This window comes from Carassius auratus, linkage group LG49B (genome assembly GCF_003368295.1).
Source record: "Carassius auratus strain Wakin linkage group LG49B, ASM336829v1, whole genome shotgun sequence".
Classification (NCBI taxonomy): domain Eukaryota; kingdom Metazoa; phylum Chordata; class Actinopteri; order Cypriniformes; family Cyprinidae; genus Carassius; species Carassius auratus.
Genome location: NC_039301.1, coordinates 1013161 through 1030392, shown reverse-complemented (window position 1 = coordinate 1030392; position 17232 = coordinate 1013161). Strand labels below are relative to the sequence as shown.

General features: G+C 45.4%; 1 protein-coding gene across 1 annotated transcript in view; it reads left to right on the top strand.

The window, feature by feature from the left end:
* LOC113068729 (microtubule-associated protein 4) overlaps positions 1 to 17232 on the top strand; it is a 33378-nt gene that overhangs the window by 1019 nt on the left and 15127 nt on the right. The window contains exons 2-3 of the mRNA XM_026241555.1: positions 438 to 968; positions 999 to 1677. Of these exons, the coding sequence (XP_026097340.1) occupies positions 438 to 968; positions 999 to 1677 (1210 nt within the window). The remainder of the gene's footprint in view (positions 1 to 437; positions 969 to 998; positions 1678 to 17232) is intronic.

Genomic DNA, 17232 nt, shown 5'->3' with positions numbered 1-17232 from the left:
TAAGAGTGGACTAGACCTTATACACAAATGAATTATCTACAGCAGAATTATAAAAGAGACCACACTGCAATGACGTTTGTCTTTTATGACTTGTTTTCCAGTGAAAAGGACTAAAACATATTCATGAAATTAATAAGACTTGTTTTGATTAATGTAAATTTTATAATTTAGATTTTTTTTTTCACTTGAAACAAAAGAAATCTGGTAGTATAATTGAAATATTGTATTGACCAATGGCTGCAATTATCCATTTATAAAACAAAAAATAATGCATGCTATCACTGTCCATTATCTTGTACATATTTGTTAGCATTTCAGAAGATATAAAATATATTATTTAATATTTTGATCTTTCCAGGTTGTATGGTATATCATATAAGCCTATTAAAGAGTGTGAGGGAAGATTGATAAGTTTGTGAATAGTGTATATGTGTTAGAGAGCAAAGCATGGAGTTAGTGCTGTTCTAATTTCCATTCTTCTTTGCATACGAGGTGTCTTTGGTGACCGCTGGTCCGATGAGGCCGGCATTTCATCTGACCTGCCCTTAACGCCCAGCGTTTCCACTGTTATCAGTCGCCACGCTGGTCCTCTTGTAGAAAGCCCACATGACACGGCCAACGCTCAGTGGTCCCCGAGAGATAAGGGGCCGGGAGATGCAGAGGAAAGAGAAGGCAAAGCATTTGACCATAAGAAGGAAAAGAAGAAGAAGAAACGGAGACCCAGGGACGAAGTGTACGACCACACGGAAACGCAGAGCGAAAGTTTTATATCCGACAGCCCCAATCAGACGTCCCCGTGTAAGGAACGGGACCGAGATGGAGGTTGGGAAGACGGAAGCCACTTTGGTGGGAGAGTCAAGAAGCCAAAAAGCCATAAGAAGATTCCTGAGGAATGGGCGATCCATGCAGAGCCCTTTGTTCCTGCTTCAGCCTGCGTGCCGCAGGAGTTCACAACTGATATTTCCCAGTCACTCCTTGAAGTCGACAGCGGCCTTGTTTCACTTTCTGAGGACTACACCGATGGGAGTCTCATTCCTCTGTCTCTTACCCAAGATCTTCTATCCCTCACGGCCACTTCCCCAACATCCACAGCAATACTTGAACCTGCAGTGCCCTGTCCAAAGTATCCCGGTCAAGCCCCCGGATTCAACGAAATCATCATGGAAACAGAAGATCCTATTTCTGCCAATGTTAGTGACACTCAGCCTTTTATCTCTCCAGGTGGAACCTTGGAGGAAGCCATGGTTGGACAAGATCAGACCTACACCGCTTCCATGGGCACCCAAGAGTCGCCATTAAAGGAACCCCAGACGTCCACCCCTGGAAGCACTTGTTTTGTACCACAGATGGAAGCACTGATCACGGCACCCCCGTTTTCTCCATCTGGACCTGCATGGTCTCTTAATAACTACAATCAACCCTTTGCTCCTGAAGGTGTTGCCATTGAGACCTCAGCCCAAGTTTCTGCACCTTTGCCAAAGAGCAAAGCCCCAAAGGAACCAAAGTCCAAACAAGGCAAGAAGTCGTCTGCGTCATCCTCATCAAAGAGTCCAACCTCCCCTGAAGCAAAGTTGCCGTCTCCCCAGAATTCCGGTCTAAATCCGGCTGCTCCGCCCTTCTTCCCTACTTTTGCAGAACCTCGGGATCTCACCGAAGAAACGCCCTCCGCATTGGAAGGTTTGTTGTGGACGTTTGGGAAGTGGATCCACGTAATGCATGGCTAAGTGGATTCCAAGCCTGGGCTTGAGTGATTAAACCGCACACCGCAATAACTAACACTTCACCCCGTCAGCTGGAAGCAAGGGTCAGGGTTCGCTCAAATTGGGCTGGGTTGGTTTTGCTTGGGCGTTTCTTCCACAATGAATGATCAACTGTGTAACCGAGCTATACACTTGACAACCCCCCCCCCCCCCCCCCCCTAACCTTGTGATCCAGGGGGTACTCTACTAATCCAAACACTTTGGTTTGCCGTTTGTCGAGGAGGTGTGGTTGTTCCCTCACAATGTTGCATCTTTGCTCTACCACTGGTGGCACCAAACATTACAATCTTCTTTCTTGGTGTCCCACCACCCCTTTATATTTCGCTTCTAGCACTTTTTGGGTGAATATGAATCAACCATGTCACTTTGTGAATGTATATAAAGTGCAATACAGTTATAAGTGATATCTTTTCTTTCTTTTTTCTCTTTTATGTTTCCTGACATCATCAGTTTCAACTCGCCAATTAGGTAAGTCAACATTTCTCTGGATATTGCAGTGTTTTTCGTCCAACAGTGATTTGCAGCTTCGGAGTGACCAATGGTCATTAATTGTAAAAAGTTGGGGATTTGAGGCAATTTGAATGATTGAGAGCATTGGTGATGCGAGAGTTCAACTTTATGCAAATGCTAATGGTACTAATACCAATAAGAGAGCAGACTGCAAAGTGCTAGTCATTTGTAACAGAAACATACTAGTTTGTTTTGCAGGATACTAGTATGGTACTAATGCCAATAAGAAGCGACCCCATTCCCAATCACGTGATGTTTAGCACCTAGAATGTAAATTTTACCCAAGGCAACCCCTGCCAAAAAACTTATATTTTATCCCCGGGATGCAATTTTTATCGGGGAACCTCCTGGAAATGCGGTCGAGCTAGTTTCGGACTAGTTTTGAGAAGCAACCGGGCAGGAACTGTTGTGAAAACCGTGCAACCCTAATTTAAACGCATGTGCTGTAGATATACTACTAATAATTACAGGAGCGTCGCGCATGAAATCACATTCGATTTTTTGCACAGCCCTAGTATGGATTTATATTTGTTAGAAACCATTTATGATATAGTTTAGAAATACAACAAAAGTCATTTTTCCCGAATATCTGCAAGATTGTAAATGTGATATTGATTTTAAACAATAGTTCAGTAAATAGGAAGTTAATGTTATGTGAAATTTGAATGGTGTTCATTTGATGCCCATTTATTATTATTTATGCAGTTGAATCAAAATATCTATTTTTAATGGATATTTAATGCTTTACTCATTTGTTTGCAACAATTAATGAAAAGACTCCAGACTCGACTCCAGCTTAAAGACTCGAGACTTGATGCAGACTTCAGATGAAAGAATCGTAGACACGTCTGGTGGAAGTAAACCGTTTCATGTTGTCTTTAATAACCTTAACACTGCATAAGCCACAAAACTGCAGAAAAGTAGTGTAGCGTTTGAAAATGGTCCATTGCTGGTTTTAGATTCTGTTTGTGTAGCGCCTTAATTAGAGAGAGAGAGAGTGTGTGTGTGTGTGTGTTTGGGCGCGTCTAACACAGCTGTCTGCTTCAGTTCTCTGTAATTTTCGGCTGGGACTGTCAGTGAGGGAGCTACTTATACACTTCAAGAAACAAGACATCTGTGTAGTGTTTTTATTATTATTATTATTATTTAGCTTGATGTCTTTTTCAGTTTTAGTTTCTTCAAACCCATACTTCAACCCAAATCGTATTTCAGTTACAAAACAAAATGTTTTCGGTATCCACCAAATATTTAGATTGTATTTATTTAGTAAATGCATGTGATATGTGACGTGTATAAATAAAAAGACCTAATATCCATCATTAGCAGTGTTTCAGGGACGCGTGTCTTTAATGTTTTTGCTGAGCACTTTTCAAAGTAAGATCGGCGTCTGGCTTCGAGTGAGCATCTCTGAATGACTCTGATTGTTTGGACTCGTGATGGCTTTTTGTGCTTGTGCTCTTGTGAGTCTGTGAGCCGCTGGTGACGGCCAGAGACATTGAGTGTGACTGTTGTAATGAATGAAGGAGTGTTACACACACACACACACACACACACACACAGATGCTCAGTGACTCAGCTCTCCTTTTGTTCAGTCAAGCGTTTGTGATGTGAACAAAAACACTTGAGTTTGGTTGTTTCTCTGCGAATGTGATAGTGGTTTATAGAGATTAATTTGGATTTTTAAATGTGTTTAAGAAGTAATGACTGTGGAGCAATTCAATTGTTATTATATTTATTTGTGTCTAGCTATTTATTGCATGTTTAAAAACAGTAACAGTAACAGAATAAGGATTTTCTTTTTCTGGCTCCGTCTAAATCTGACTTTAAATCTGACTAATTATCTTTTTTTTAATTGATAGACGCAGTGTGTTTGCTCAGAACATGTTTTTGTGTTTTGCTATTTTTATATGCGTCATAAAGGTTATTATAGTTGCATTGCTTTCATAAGTGTTGTTTAAGGTGACAACATTTTTCCGCTTTGTTTTTCAGTATCCCACTCTAAAAACAGGGACAATGCAGCACTTGACAAAGTGTTAGGTATTGCATTAAAAATATAATTAAAAATGCATTGAAAAAAATTGCATTGCACTCCATCTACCTGTTTTTTTTTTTCTTTTTTTCTTTTTTTTTTCTTTTTTTTTTAATGCAAAGTCTGATCATTGCAGAGCTGTATCATTAATTAATTGATGTATGTTGCATATAATTTGCTACTGTTTAAAAGTTTAGAGTTGGATATATTTTTCGATGTTTTTTGCTCAAGGCTGCAATTAATTGATCAAAAATACAGAAAAAATTTAAATATTATTATAGTTTGAAATAAGTGTTTTCTGTGTGAATCTGTGTTAAAGTGTAATTTATTTCTGTGATGTACATCTGTATTTTCAGCATCATTCCTCCAGTCTTCAGTGTCACATGATCTTCAGGAATCAAAATAATAAACTGATTTGAAACATTTCTGATTATTAACAATGTTGAAAACAACTGACCGTGAAACATTTTCTTTTCCAGGATTCACAGATGAATAGAAAGTTCATAAGAACAGCATTTATTAGAAATAAAAATCAACACTTTAAATGTCTTCACTGGCACTTTTCCCGTGTCCTTGCTGAACAAATGCTCTTACGTTCTTGATCTTTTTTTTATTTTATTTTTTGTAGTGTGCATTTGCTGAGAGTGAATTAGCATCTGTCCGCATCACTTAGCATTATTTTACCGTGATGAATTGAACATTGACCCGTTTGTTGTTCTGTGTTCGTGCATCACTGAATCAGATGAGTCGGACGGTCCAAGGTCAGAGGTCAGCGCAGTGATGGAGCTGTAAAGGTCAACACATCGACTGCCTCGAGGGGGGGCGTGGAGACTGTCCTGTTGCCACGGCGACTGATAAGCAGCTGATGTTTCCATGGCAACAAGAACAGATGTGGAGAAGGTGGCCATGTGACTTTTCGTTCGTCGCTGTATCTTAGGAGGAAAACACACAGGCTGCCATCAACAGAATAATTAGGGTCTGCTCGTCGATGCAGAAAACTGGCTACAGGGTCAGAAATCTAGTGTGATTTAAACATGATAAACCACATCAATCAGAAGTGAACTCCACCGGTTTAATGACATGCCATTATACTGCTGTGCATCTAGTTCTAAACTGGACTTTGGGTATTGAGTATAATATATTTTATAATTTATAATATTTTATCACCTATGCATTCTGAGATTGCTCTAATATATATATATATATGTATATATATATATATATATATATATATATATATATCTATATATATATATATTTTTTTAGTATATAAATAATAATGCATTTTAATAGTTACTTTTATTCAGCAAGGACGCATTAAATTGATCAAGTGCCAGTAAAGACATTTCTAATGTTACAAAATATTTATATTTCTAATAAACACTGTTCTTTTGAATTTTTTTTGTTCATCTGTGAATCCTGGAAAATAAAATGTATCACAGTTTATACAAAAATATTTTGCAGCACATTTTTTCAGCAGAAATGTTTCTTGAGCAGTAAATCATCATATTAGAATGATTTCTGAGGAATCATGTGACACTGAAGACTGAAAATTCAGCTTTACATCACAGGAATAAATTACAGTTTAACAGATATTCGCATAGAAGACCATTATTTTGAACTGTAGTAATATTCCACAATTTTACTGTTTTTGCTGTATTTTTATTTATTTTTTTATTTTATCAAATCATTGCAGCCTCTGTGAAACTTCTTACTGACCGTCTCGGTTACGTACGTAACCCTCGTTCCCTGATGGAGGGAACGGAGACGTTATGTCGACCGACAAATGGGGTCTCACTTGGGAGGCCAATCATCTCTGATTTTAAGAGAAAACGCCAATGAAATTGGCAAGTGGATTAACACACCTGAGCCACTCCCCGTGCCAGCGGGTATAAATAGGGCGACAGGTGCATCCACTCATTAGGTTTTACGCTGAGGAGCCGAGAACGTGTCCCGGCAACAGCGAATGGTTCAAGGTTGTGGCATGGGGACATAACGTCTCCGTTCCCTCCATCAGGGAACGAGGGTTACGTACGTAACCGAGACGTTCCCTATCTGTCGGTCACTACGAGTTATGTCGACCGACAAATGGGGTCCTATGGAAAACGCCACAACCTGAACCTCGTCACAACCCTGAGGCGCTGCAATTGTTGACAAGCCTTGGCGTGCCACAAAAGCTACGCTTAAGGTCGTAACCTTCCCAAAGCCCCAGCGCAAATTCACTGACCTTGGTACCGAAGGGGCCAAAGGGTGAGTACATCGCTGCTGGAGAAGGCCATGCTGCTGTTCCGCCCACATAAAGTAAATGGAAGGGATTTCAACCTTCGGTGAAAGACAGCTTCAAATCTTCCCTATTTGTTCTTTCAGCTGGCAAGACAATGGGGAAGCGAGCCTTTAGGAAAGGCCGCTACGGAGACCACATCCTACCTGAAGGGAGGTGACATGTGGATATACTGATATGGACTGACCCAGGGGGCAGTACTACATATGGAAGGGGTCTCTGAGGCAGGTCCTACCTTAGAGTAGGGATGGAACGGCTGCCAGAAGAGACTGACAGAACGGTCTGTCAAGGGAAGACACGGGTTTGCCAAGAGGGAAACCTTACCGTGGAAGAATACACATATGGGATTACCCGTAGGGAACCCAGCCATATGGACACCTAGCCCAGTACAGGGGCTGACCGAACTCCGGGCATGCTAACGCCAGTACTGGGCCTGGCGACAGACTGCTCCGCCAAGTCTGACGCCGAGGGTGCTGGAGGATGCTCGACCAGGGTACGCCAACCGGGGAACTCTACTGGGAGAAGAAGGCGCTCACATCCCCGTGTTAGGGGGAATGGCGCAGCAAGCGAGACACCCAGCCAGCTCTTCCCGCCAATTACCTGTTACCCAACACACGGGAAGAAACTGGCTCTACACGGAGGTTGTAAAACCTCGCAAAGGTGTTAGGTGTCGCCCAGCCCGCAGCTCGACAGATGTCTGCCAGAGAGGCGCCGTGCGCCAATGCATAGGAGGAGGCCACACTCCGTGTGGAGTGGGCCCTCACCCCCAGGGGGCACGGCTCGCCTTGGGAATGGTAAGCCAAGGCGATGGCGTCCACTATCCAGTGGGCCAACCTCTGCTTAGAGACAGCCTTCCCTTTCTGCTGACCTCCAAAGCAGACCAGGAGCTGCTCAGAGCTTCTAAAGCTCTGGGTGCGGTCCACGTATATGCGAAGCGCTCTTACGGGACACAGCAACGACAAGGCTGGATCTGCCTCCTCCAGGGGCAGTGCTTGCAGGTTCACCACCTGGTCTCGGAAGGGAGTGGTGGGAACCTTGGGCACGTATCCAGGCCGGGGTCTCAGGACAACGTGAGAGTAGGCCGGCCCGAACACAAGGCACTCTTCACTTACCGAAAATGCTTGGAGGTCCCCGACCCTCTTGATGGAAGTGAGCGCGATCAGGAGCGCTGTCTTGAGAGACAGGAACTTAAGCTCGACTGAATCCAGCGGCTCAAAGGGACCCCTCTGAAGTCCCGCCAGGACAACAGAGAGGTCCCAGGAGGGAATCAGGGGTGTCCTAGGAGGATGTAACCTTCTGGCACCCCTCAGGAACCTAACGATCAGGTCATGCCTCCCCAGGGACCGGCCGTCCACTGCATCATGATGGGCTGCAATGGCAGCCACATATACCTTCAGGGTGGAGGGTGACAGCCCACGCTCCAGCCTTTCTTGCAGGAAAGAAAGCACGACTCTGACCGGGCATCTCCGGGGGTCTTCTCGGTGAGAAGAACACCAATTCGTGAACAGACTCCACTTCAGAGCATAGGCCTGCCTCGTAGAAGGGGCTCTAGCCTGAGTGATAGTGTCTACCACCGCTAGGGGCAGATCACTTAGGTCTGCCGCGTCCCGTCTAGAAGCCACACGTGGAGGTTCCAGAGATCTGGACGCGGGTGCCAAATGGTGCCAAGCCCCTGAGAGAGAAGGTCTCTCCTCAGAGGGATGCGCCAGGGAGGGGCTGTCACGAGGAGCATGAGTTCCGAAAACCAGGTCCGGGTGGGCCAGTAAGGCGCAACCAACAGGACCTGTTCCTCGTCCTCCCTGACCTTGCACAGTGTCTGTGCGAGCAGGCTCACTGGGGGGAACGCATACTTGCGTAAAGCCCGAGGCCAGCTGTGTGCCAGTGCATCTGTGCCCAGGGGGGCCTGGGACAGGGAATAGTACAGCTGGCAGTGGGAGGACTCGTGGGAAGCAAACAGGTCTACCTGGGCTTCCCCGAATCGACTCCAGATCAGCTGGACCGTCTGGGGATGGAGTCGCCATTCCCCGGGGAAAGTGAGCTGTCGTGAGAGCGCGTCGGCTGCACGATTGAGCTCCCCCGGGATGTGAACAGCGCGCAGCGACTTGAGCCACGTCTGACTCCAGAGGAGGAGATGACGGGCGAGTTGAGACATGCGACGCGATCGTAACCCGCCTTGTCGGTTGATGTACGAAACAGCCGCAGTGTTGTCCGTGCGGACCAACACGTGCTTGTCCAGCACTAGCGGACGAAACCGTCGCAAAGCTAGATGCACTGCCAGCAACTCCAGGCAGTTGATGTGCCAAAGCAGTCGAGGTCCTGTCCAGGACCCTGAGGCTGCCTGCCCGTTGCATGTCGCGCCCCAGCCCGAGTTGGAGGCATCTGTTGTGACAACAACGTGCCGGGACACTTGTTCTAAGGGCACGCCGGCCCGTAGAAAGGCAAGGTCCGACCAAGGACTGAATAGGCGGCGACACATCAGTGTGATGGTGACACGATGTGTACCGCGGCGCCATGCCCATCTCGGGACTCGGGAGTGTAACCAGTGCTGAAGTGGTCTCATATGAAGCAACCCGAGCGGCGTGACTGCGGCTGCGGATGCCATATGCCCCAGGAGCCTCTGAAAGTGTTTCAGCGGTACCACTGTCCTGCCTCTGAAGGAACTCAGGCAGTTCAGCACTGACTGGGCACGCTCGCTGGTGAGACGTGCCGTCATACTCACCGAGTCTAACTCCATACCGAGATAAGAGATTCTCTGCACAGGGGAGAGCTTGCTCTTCTCTCGGTTGACCTGAAGCCCCAACTGACTGAGGTGCCGAAGCACGAAGTCCCTGTGATCGCACAACTCTTCTCGGGACCGGGCCATAATGAGCCAGTCGTCGAGATAGTTGAGGATCCTGATGCCCACTTCCCAAAGTGGGGCAAGGGCGCCCTCCGCGACCTTCGTGAAGACACGGGGGGACAGGGAGAGCCCGAAGGGGAGGACCTTGTACTGCCATGCCTGACCCTCGAAAGCAAAGCGCAGGAACGGTCTGTGACGAGGGAGGATAGAGACATGAAAGTACGCGTCTTTCAGGTCGATCGCTGCAAACCAGTCCTGGGGCTGGACGCATTTGATAATGCGTTTCTGCGTCAACATCCTGAACGGGAGCTTGTGTAGGGCCCGATTCAAGACTCGCAGATCCAGGATAGGTCGAAGGCCACCGCTCTTCTTGGGCACGATGAAGTAAGGGCTGTAAAACCCCGTCCTCATCTCGGCTGGAGGGACCGGCTCGATTGCATCCTTCGCCAGGAGGACAGCAATCTCCTCGCGCAAGACAGGGGCGTCCTTGACTGCCACCAAAGTCTCGAGTACGCCATTGAACTTGGGGGGTCGCCGGGCGAATTGAATCGCATAGCCGAGTCGAACCGTCCGGATGAGCCAGCGTGACGGGTTGGGCAGCGCAAGCCACGCTCCCAGATACCGTACAAGTGGCACCAAAGGGACAGTCGACATACCCGCAGTGGTGCAGCGATGGGGAGTCGTGCCGGAAGGCCCAGAAGGCACTGCGTCCTGGGTCATCGCAACCACACTCCTCGTGTTCCCGGAGGAACTGGCCAGAGACGCGTGGAGAGGCGTTGCGTCTCCGAACCGCGACCTCTTGGCCGCTGGCGAAAGGGGGCATCGTGGGTGAGAGTGAGGAAGCTGAGCGTCGCTCATTGTCAAGCCACGAGCCTTGCAACTCGGAGGAAGGAGAATTTGCTCTTTTATTGAAAATGTGGGTACCACTGGCCGTCCGGCCAGTGGCGGAACAAAACAAAACAGAAACTGAAGATTCTCCGCCCGGCCCTCCTCCGGGGGAAGGAGTGGCGCTGTCTTCGCCATCTCCTGAAGAGCAGTTCTCCGCATCTCCGAGTTGCCCGTGTCAGGGCCGCTTGGTCGACTTCTTGGAGGACTTCGCAGCCGGGAGTGACACGGGGGGCGCCGCTCTCCTGCGCGGGGCTCGACGCGCCGGCCTCGAAGAACTCTCAGCACGGGGCGGAGCTGGCGTAGAGGACGCAGGGGGGCGCCCACGGCGACGAGCAGGCTGAGGCGCTACCCGCGACGGAACGGTGGCAGCCGGAGAGACACGTCGGGGCAGGATGTGCTGGATGGCCTCAGTCTGCTTCTGTACCGCCGAGAACTGCTGGGCAAAGTCCTCGACAGTGTCGCCGAACAGGCCTGCCTGGGAGATGGGGGCGTCGAGAAAGCGCGCTTTGTCCATGTCCCTCATCTCAGCCAGGTTCAGCCAGAGATGCCGCTCCTGGACCACCAGCGTGGACATCGCCTTCCCGAGGGACCGCGCCGTGACCTTCGTTGCCCGTAAGGCGAAGTCGGTCGCCGTGCGCAGCTCCTGCATCAACCCCGGGTCGGTACCACCCTCGTGCATGGTTTTGAGTGCCTTGGCTTGGTGTACCTGCAGGATAGCCATGGCATGCAGGGCAGAGGCAGCTTGGCCCGCAGCACTGTAAGCCTTGGCAGCGAGTGCGGCCGTCAGCTTACAGGCCTTGGACGGGAGGCGCGGACGATTCCTCCAAGTGGCGGCGTTTTGTGGGCACAAGTGCACCGCAACCGCCCTCTCCACCTGGGGAACCTCTACGTACCCCCTGGCTGCCCCGCCATCGAGGGTGGTGAGGATGGAAGAGGGAGAAGAGCGGCTTCTGGCCGTGAAAGGGGCCGTCCACGACTTCGTCACCTCTTCATGCACCTCCGGGAAGAAAGGCACCGGAGCAGAACGAGGTTGTGAGCCGCGTCCCGCGCCGAGAAACCAATCATCCAGCCGTGAGGGCTCGGGACTGGGCGGTGTAGTCACCTCCAGTCCGATACTCACGGCTGCCCGGGCAAGCATGGCCGACAACTCCAAGTCCGATTCGGCAGTAGCGACAACACCCGAGGGGGGCAGCCCCGCCGAACCTTCATCCTCAGAGGTCGATAACCCATCCCCCGATGCAGCAATCGACATCTGGTCCTCGGGCGGCGCACCGAAAGACACGCTGGGACCGCTGTGAGACGGCCCAGCAGAATCAATCGGCAGCTGCACGGGACAGTCGCTGCGTGAGGAGTGAGAGGTCCGTGGGGCGTGGCCCGGCGGAGAAGCTCTCACTGTGATCCTCAGATCTCCCAGAGCGCCAGCCGGCGGCCCTCTGCTCGAGCCAGAGAGACCGGGACGGGTGGCGACAGAGGGGTCTGCTGCACTCCCCTTGAGGAGTGAGAGACGCGATCGCAGCGCTGCCATGTTCATACGCCCACAGTGGACGCATGAATCATCCACGAGCGCAGCCTCAGCGTGTTGGACGCCCAGACACTGCAGACAACGCTCGTGACCGTCAACCGAAGACAGGAAACGACCGCATCCAGAAGGACACGGACGAAACGGCATCTTGAAAAAGACGCGAATCGTCCGTGATTTGCTCTTTTAGAACTGTCTCTTTTAGCCGAAGCGCCCAGGGGAATCGCCGTCTCGCAGGGACACCGCTGTAACGCGCCGTCACACCGACCAGGAACAGTTCAGCAAAAACAAAAATGAATGGCTTTGTAGTGATCTTCTTCATCGACTACTCGGCTCCGAAGCAAAAATCTAATGAGTGGATGCACCTGTCGCCCTATTTATACCCGCTGGCACGGGGAGTGGCTCAGGTGTGTTAATCCACTTGCCAATTTCATTGGCGTTTTCTCTTAAAATCAGAGATGATTGGCCTCCCAAGTGAGACCCCATTTGTCGGTCGACATAACTCGTAGTGACCGACAGATAGGGAACCAGATATTCGAAACACTAATGCATCGCTACTTTGAAGCAGAAATGTGCTTTTAAATGTTTTTGTTTTTTTCTCTCTTAGGTAGGCAGCACACTACATTGTAGTAGAAGATCATAAAGCTTGTCTGGATGCTTGCTAGAGTTTCCTTTCAGAATATAAATAGCAGCATTGAACGATTCGACAGCTCAGGTGGAGTGATGCTTCATTTGATGCGTCTCCCTTTTAGACGAACTACTGAACATCAGACGCAGGTTGTTTTTAAGCGTCTGACAGGGACACAGAAAGAGCAGCTCTCTGGATGTGCTTTTGCTCGACTGGATTACTGATTGTAAAGCCAGAGGCACAGACTGTGAGGCACAGAGCTGGTGACCGAATCAATCTGAACCAAAAGAACAGACTCAAAGAATGAATGGTGCGTTTGTCACAGCTGTAGAGGATTGGTTCTTACAGTAAGAAAAGTTCTGCCGTTTTTAGTGATGGATTTAACTAGAGAGGAAGTTACAGATGGAATAAAGCTGACTGAGGAATAAAATAACACATTAATTATTCTTATTTTTACAACTACAGTTCTCATTTTCAGTAAGCTGATGTTGAAGTACTAAAATTACTAATAGTATATAAACTAACAGCAAAAACTACAACTAATTAAAACTGTATAAACAAAAAAGACGATTAATAAAAAAGACCAAAAAAAACTGACATACTAAAAATTTAGCTAAAATGAATATAGAAACATAAAATGTAATAATAAATTGAATTCTATATTTATATATAATTGATTCTAATAGCAACATTTCACATTTTAATTTTGAGTTATGAACTAAAGATAAATAAGAGAAAAGAAACTTCATAGATGCATTTAAAAAAATGCTAAAAAACACACAACAAAAGCTAAAAAAAGTAACGTAATTGAAACCATTAACAAAAAAATATCTAGTGTATCAATTCTAAAAGCAACATTTCTTTCATTTTTAGTACTAATATAACTAAAACTGATTAATAGCTATTTATACATTTAAAAATAATGACACAAAAAATACTAAAACTTGAAGTAAAATTACAATAAAAACAATAAATGTAAAAATAAAATCTCATTCAAAATATAGCGCAAGTAGAAGTACTGGAATAACTCATATTTAAAACTTAACCTATATAGACATTTACAAACTTAAAATAATACAACATGACAAAAACACAAGGCATAATTGCTAAAATGAGTTAAAATTACGATGAATATTTTATTTATACACACACACACACACACACAAACTCTAAAAGTGTATCAATGATGTTATAATAACACTGTTTTTTTCCCGAAACTCCCATAATCCCACTCAACGTTACTCGTCTTTCACTCGTGCTGTGTTTCTGGACGCCGGCGTTCTTCGGATCTTGTTGCCATGGCGACGGGAGGCAGTTGCTCGGGAGACCTAAGGAAGCAGTGCTACCAAGGAAACAGTGTTGGCTCTTACGAGGAGGGGCGATGTGCTAAAAACAGCATCTGGGTAGATGGTTGTTGGCTTTGTGTTCTCGCAGCTTCCCGACTTCATCTCTTTATACACCTGTGTGTTTCTTCTGTGACGCTGATGAATAATTTTAGCCTCCTCCCTAAAGCTCCAGCTGAGAGGAACGCAGAGGTTGTGATTTGTCTCTTGCTCTTTTTATATCCCTGATTCTGCTGCTGCTTTGGGATCTTATTCCTAACATCAGTTACTTGGAGAAAATCTTGTGGAGTCTGCATGTTTCAGCAAACTCAGTGCCTGCATTAATCTGTTATTCAGATGTGTTTGAATCTGTGTTTGGCCCATCCATCCATCCATCCATCCGTTCGGCCATCCGTCCATCTGTCCGTCCATCCATCCGTCCGGCCATCCATCTATCCATCCGTCCATCTGTCCGTCCGTCCGTCCATCCATCCATCCATCCGTCCATCCATCATCTATCCATCCATCTATCATCTGTCAGTCCGTCCATCCATCCATCATCTATCCATCCATCTATCATCTGTCCGTCCGTCCATCCATCCATCCATTCGTCCATCCATCATCTATTCATCCATCCATCCGTCCATCCATCATCTATCCATCCATCTATCATCTGTCCGTCCGTCCATCCATCCATCCATTCGTCCATCCATCATCTATTCATCCATCCATCCGTCCATCCATCATCTATCCATCCATCTATCATCTGTCAGTCCGTCCGTCCATCCATCATCTATCCATCCATCTATCATCTGTCCGTCCGTCCATCCATCCATCCATCCGTCCATCCATCATCTATCCATCCATCTATCATCTGTCCGTCCGTCCATCCATCCATCCATCCGTCCATCCATCATCTATCCATCCATCCATCCATCATCTGTCCGTCCATCCATCCATCTATCATCCATCCATCCATCCATCCATCCATCCATCCATCATCTGTCCGTCCATCCATCCATCCATCCATCCATCTATCTATCATCTATCCATCCATCCATCCGTCCATCCATCATCTGTCCATCCATCCATCCATCCGTCTGTCCATACATCCATCTTTTTTGTTTTATACTTGTTCAGATTATAACCTAAACAAATTTGATTTGTATTTGATTAAATAAAGAAAAAACGTTTAGTTTGTATCAGTTTATAAATGAAGAAATTAAATTTTTTTTTTAAATGCTTAAAAATCATTAATTTTTATACCTAAACCAGTCCAACCCACCTTTATATGGTTCGAAACTCTTAGAATGGATTTATTTTTTTATTTTTTTAGACCCCCCCCCCCCCCCCATATATATGCATATATTTTTAATTAATTTTATTGTAATATCAACTTTATTTTTTAAAGCACATGCATTCATTTGTGAATTTTATTGGAAATGAATTGTTTGTAGATTACTCTCGTTACTCTCAGACCCCCGGAGCATACAGATAACATTTCCTTCTTTCCATACATTATTGATGGCAGATTTAGCACACAGCGCCGTATCCGAGTTCAACAGCAGACGAGCGTCGTCTTTCAGCAGTGATTCTGTAGCGAGGCCGATGGGTCTCAGACTGGGGTCAGATGAGATCATCCCTACGGTGTCTCTGTCCCTGATGGCCTGGACACTCGTGTGGGACGCGGGATTGAACTCAAACAGACAGTTGCTGATGGAGGAAATTAGGCTCAGAAATGATGGCCCTTATGTAACCGTCGTGATCGTATTAATGCTGATGGACACTTCGTCTGCTTGCATTAACAACACATTGAAGGCATGCTGACAAAGCGTCTTAAAGTTGGTTAAATTAGATGAGCATGAAATATTCATGTGAAAACTTCACACATTTCATCTTTGTTGTACAAGCTTTAACATTGTTTGAAGCATCTAGGTCGCAGTGACGTCTTTGAAAGCCCTAAACATGGAAAGAGTTTGCTGTACTTTTCATGATTCAGTGTCATTTCACTTCTAGCAGCAACATCTGTGAAAGCGTCATGCATTTGTTTTGATCCCAGAATATTGCTTGCTTCTTGTATATTTATTTATTTGTTTATATTAATCATATTTTGTATTTAGTGTCATTAAATACTGATACATTATGTTTTTCTTCTCATTTTTAGTAGTAGTGTTGATAATATTGACGTGATTAATTTATTAGAATAAATAATATAAATATTTATTTATTGTAAAAAATTTATAATTGTAAGTGTTATTATAATAATAATAATAATAATAATAATAATAATAATTATTATTATTATTATTATTATATAAAGTAATTCATACATTTAACAGATCAATTATTTATTTATAGACTTTAATAATAATAATAATTAATAATAATAATAATAATAATAATAATAGTTAGTAGTAGTAGTAATAATAATAATAATAATAATAGTTAGTAGTAGTAGTAGTCATGGGTTTAAAACATAATTTTTTGGCCATCTGACATTTTTCTATTTTTGTTTATTCATATTTTTTCTTCTTCTTTGATTGAAACTCTCGTAAAAAAAAAAAAAAATCTGTAAAAAATAGGGCATAATGTACTGTTACTTTGAAAGATTTTTCCGTAACAATTTTTTAAATTTCGCATTGCATTCCATTGTGTTTTTTATATATAAGATTTAATATAATTGTCTGTCAAATTAATGTATAATGTTTCTGTAATGAGCTGCGGATACTTTTTCTATTATTTTTATTTCTTACAGTGAAGAATGATGTTGTTATGCACAGACAAAGACATTCACTTTTATTCAGATTCTGATTCGAATGTCATATTTAGAGACCCTCATCTAGTGGTCTAAATTCATATGAGGATAAAACAGTATGCTAGAGAAAAAAAGAAAAAAAAAACATATTGATTGTCTTGGGATATCATCCATGGGCAAATCTGCCAGACTGATTATGTTACCCAAAAGACTTCCATAAAAAGATACAATATATGTGCGCACTCTCTAAAATCATATGTGCAAAAGGATGCTCGTTAAGCCCTTCCTCTTTATTCTGCAATGCATGTAGCCTCAGGGATGATAGTAGTGTGTCACTATCAGAGAGAGGAGGGGAGAAAAGATGGATGCAGAGAGGACAACGTGGAGAAAACGAGAGAGGCAGAGAGGAAGGAGGAAGCTGATTCTGGGGCAGCGAATGAACAGCCACTTTACAAAGCATGTGATTCCTGCCATGTCTAGAGAGAGAGAGAGAGAGAGAGAGAGAGACGCTTCCAGCCAGATCTCAGTGCTGCTTAGTCTGCTGTCGCGTGCAGAAGCAGCAGAGAAGGTTGTGAGGTTACGCCTCAAACAGACACATTTACATTTTAACAAAGGAAAAGGACTGAAACACAAAGAACAGAGAAAGGGGAACAGAAGCATGTCCTCTCTCTCGAACCAACAACCGGCGTCTCCGTTCTCAG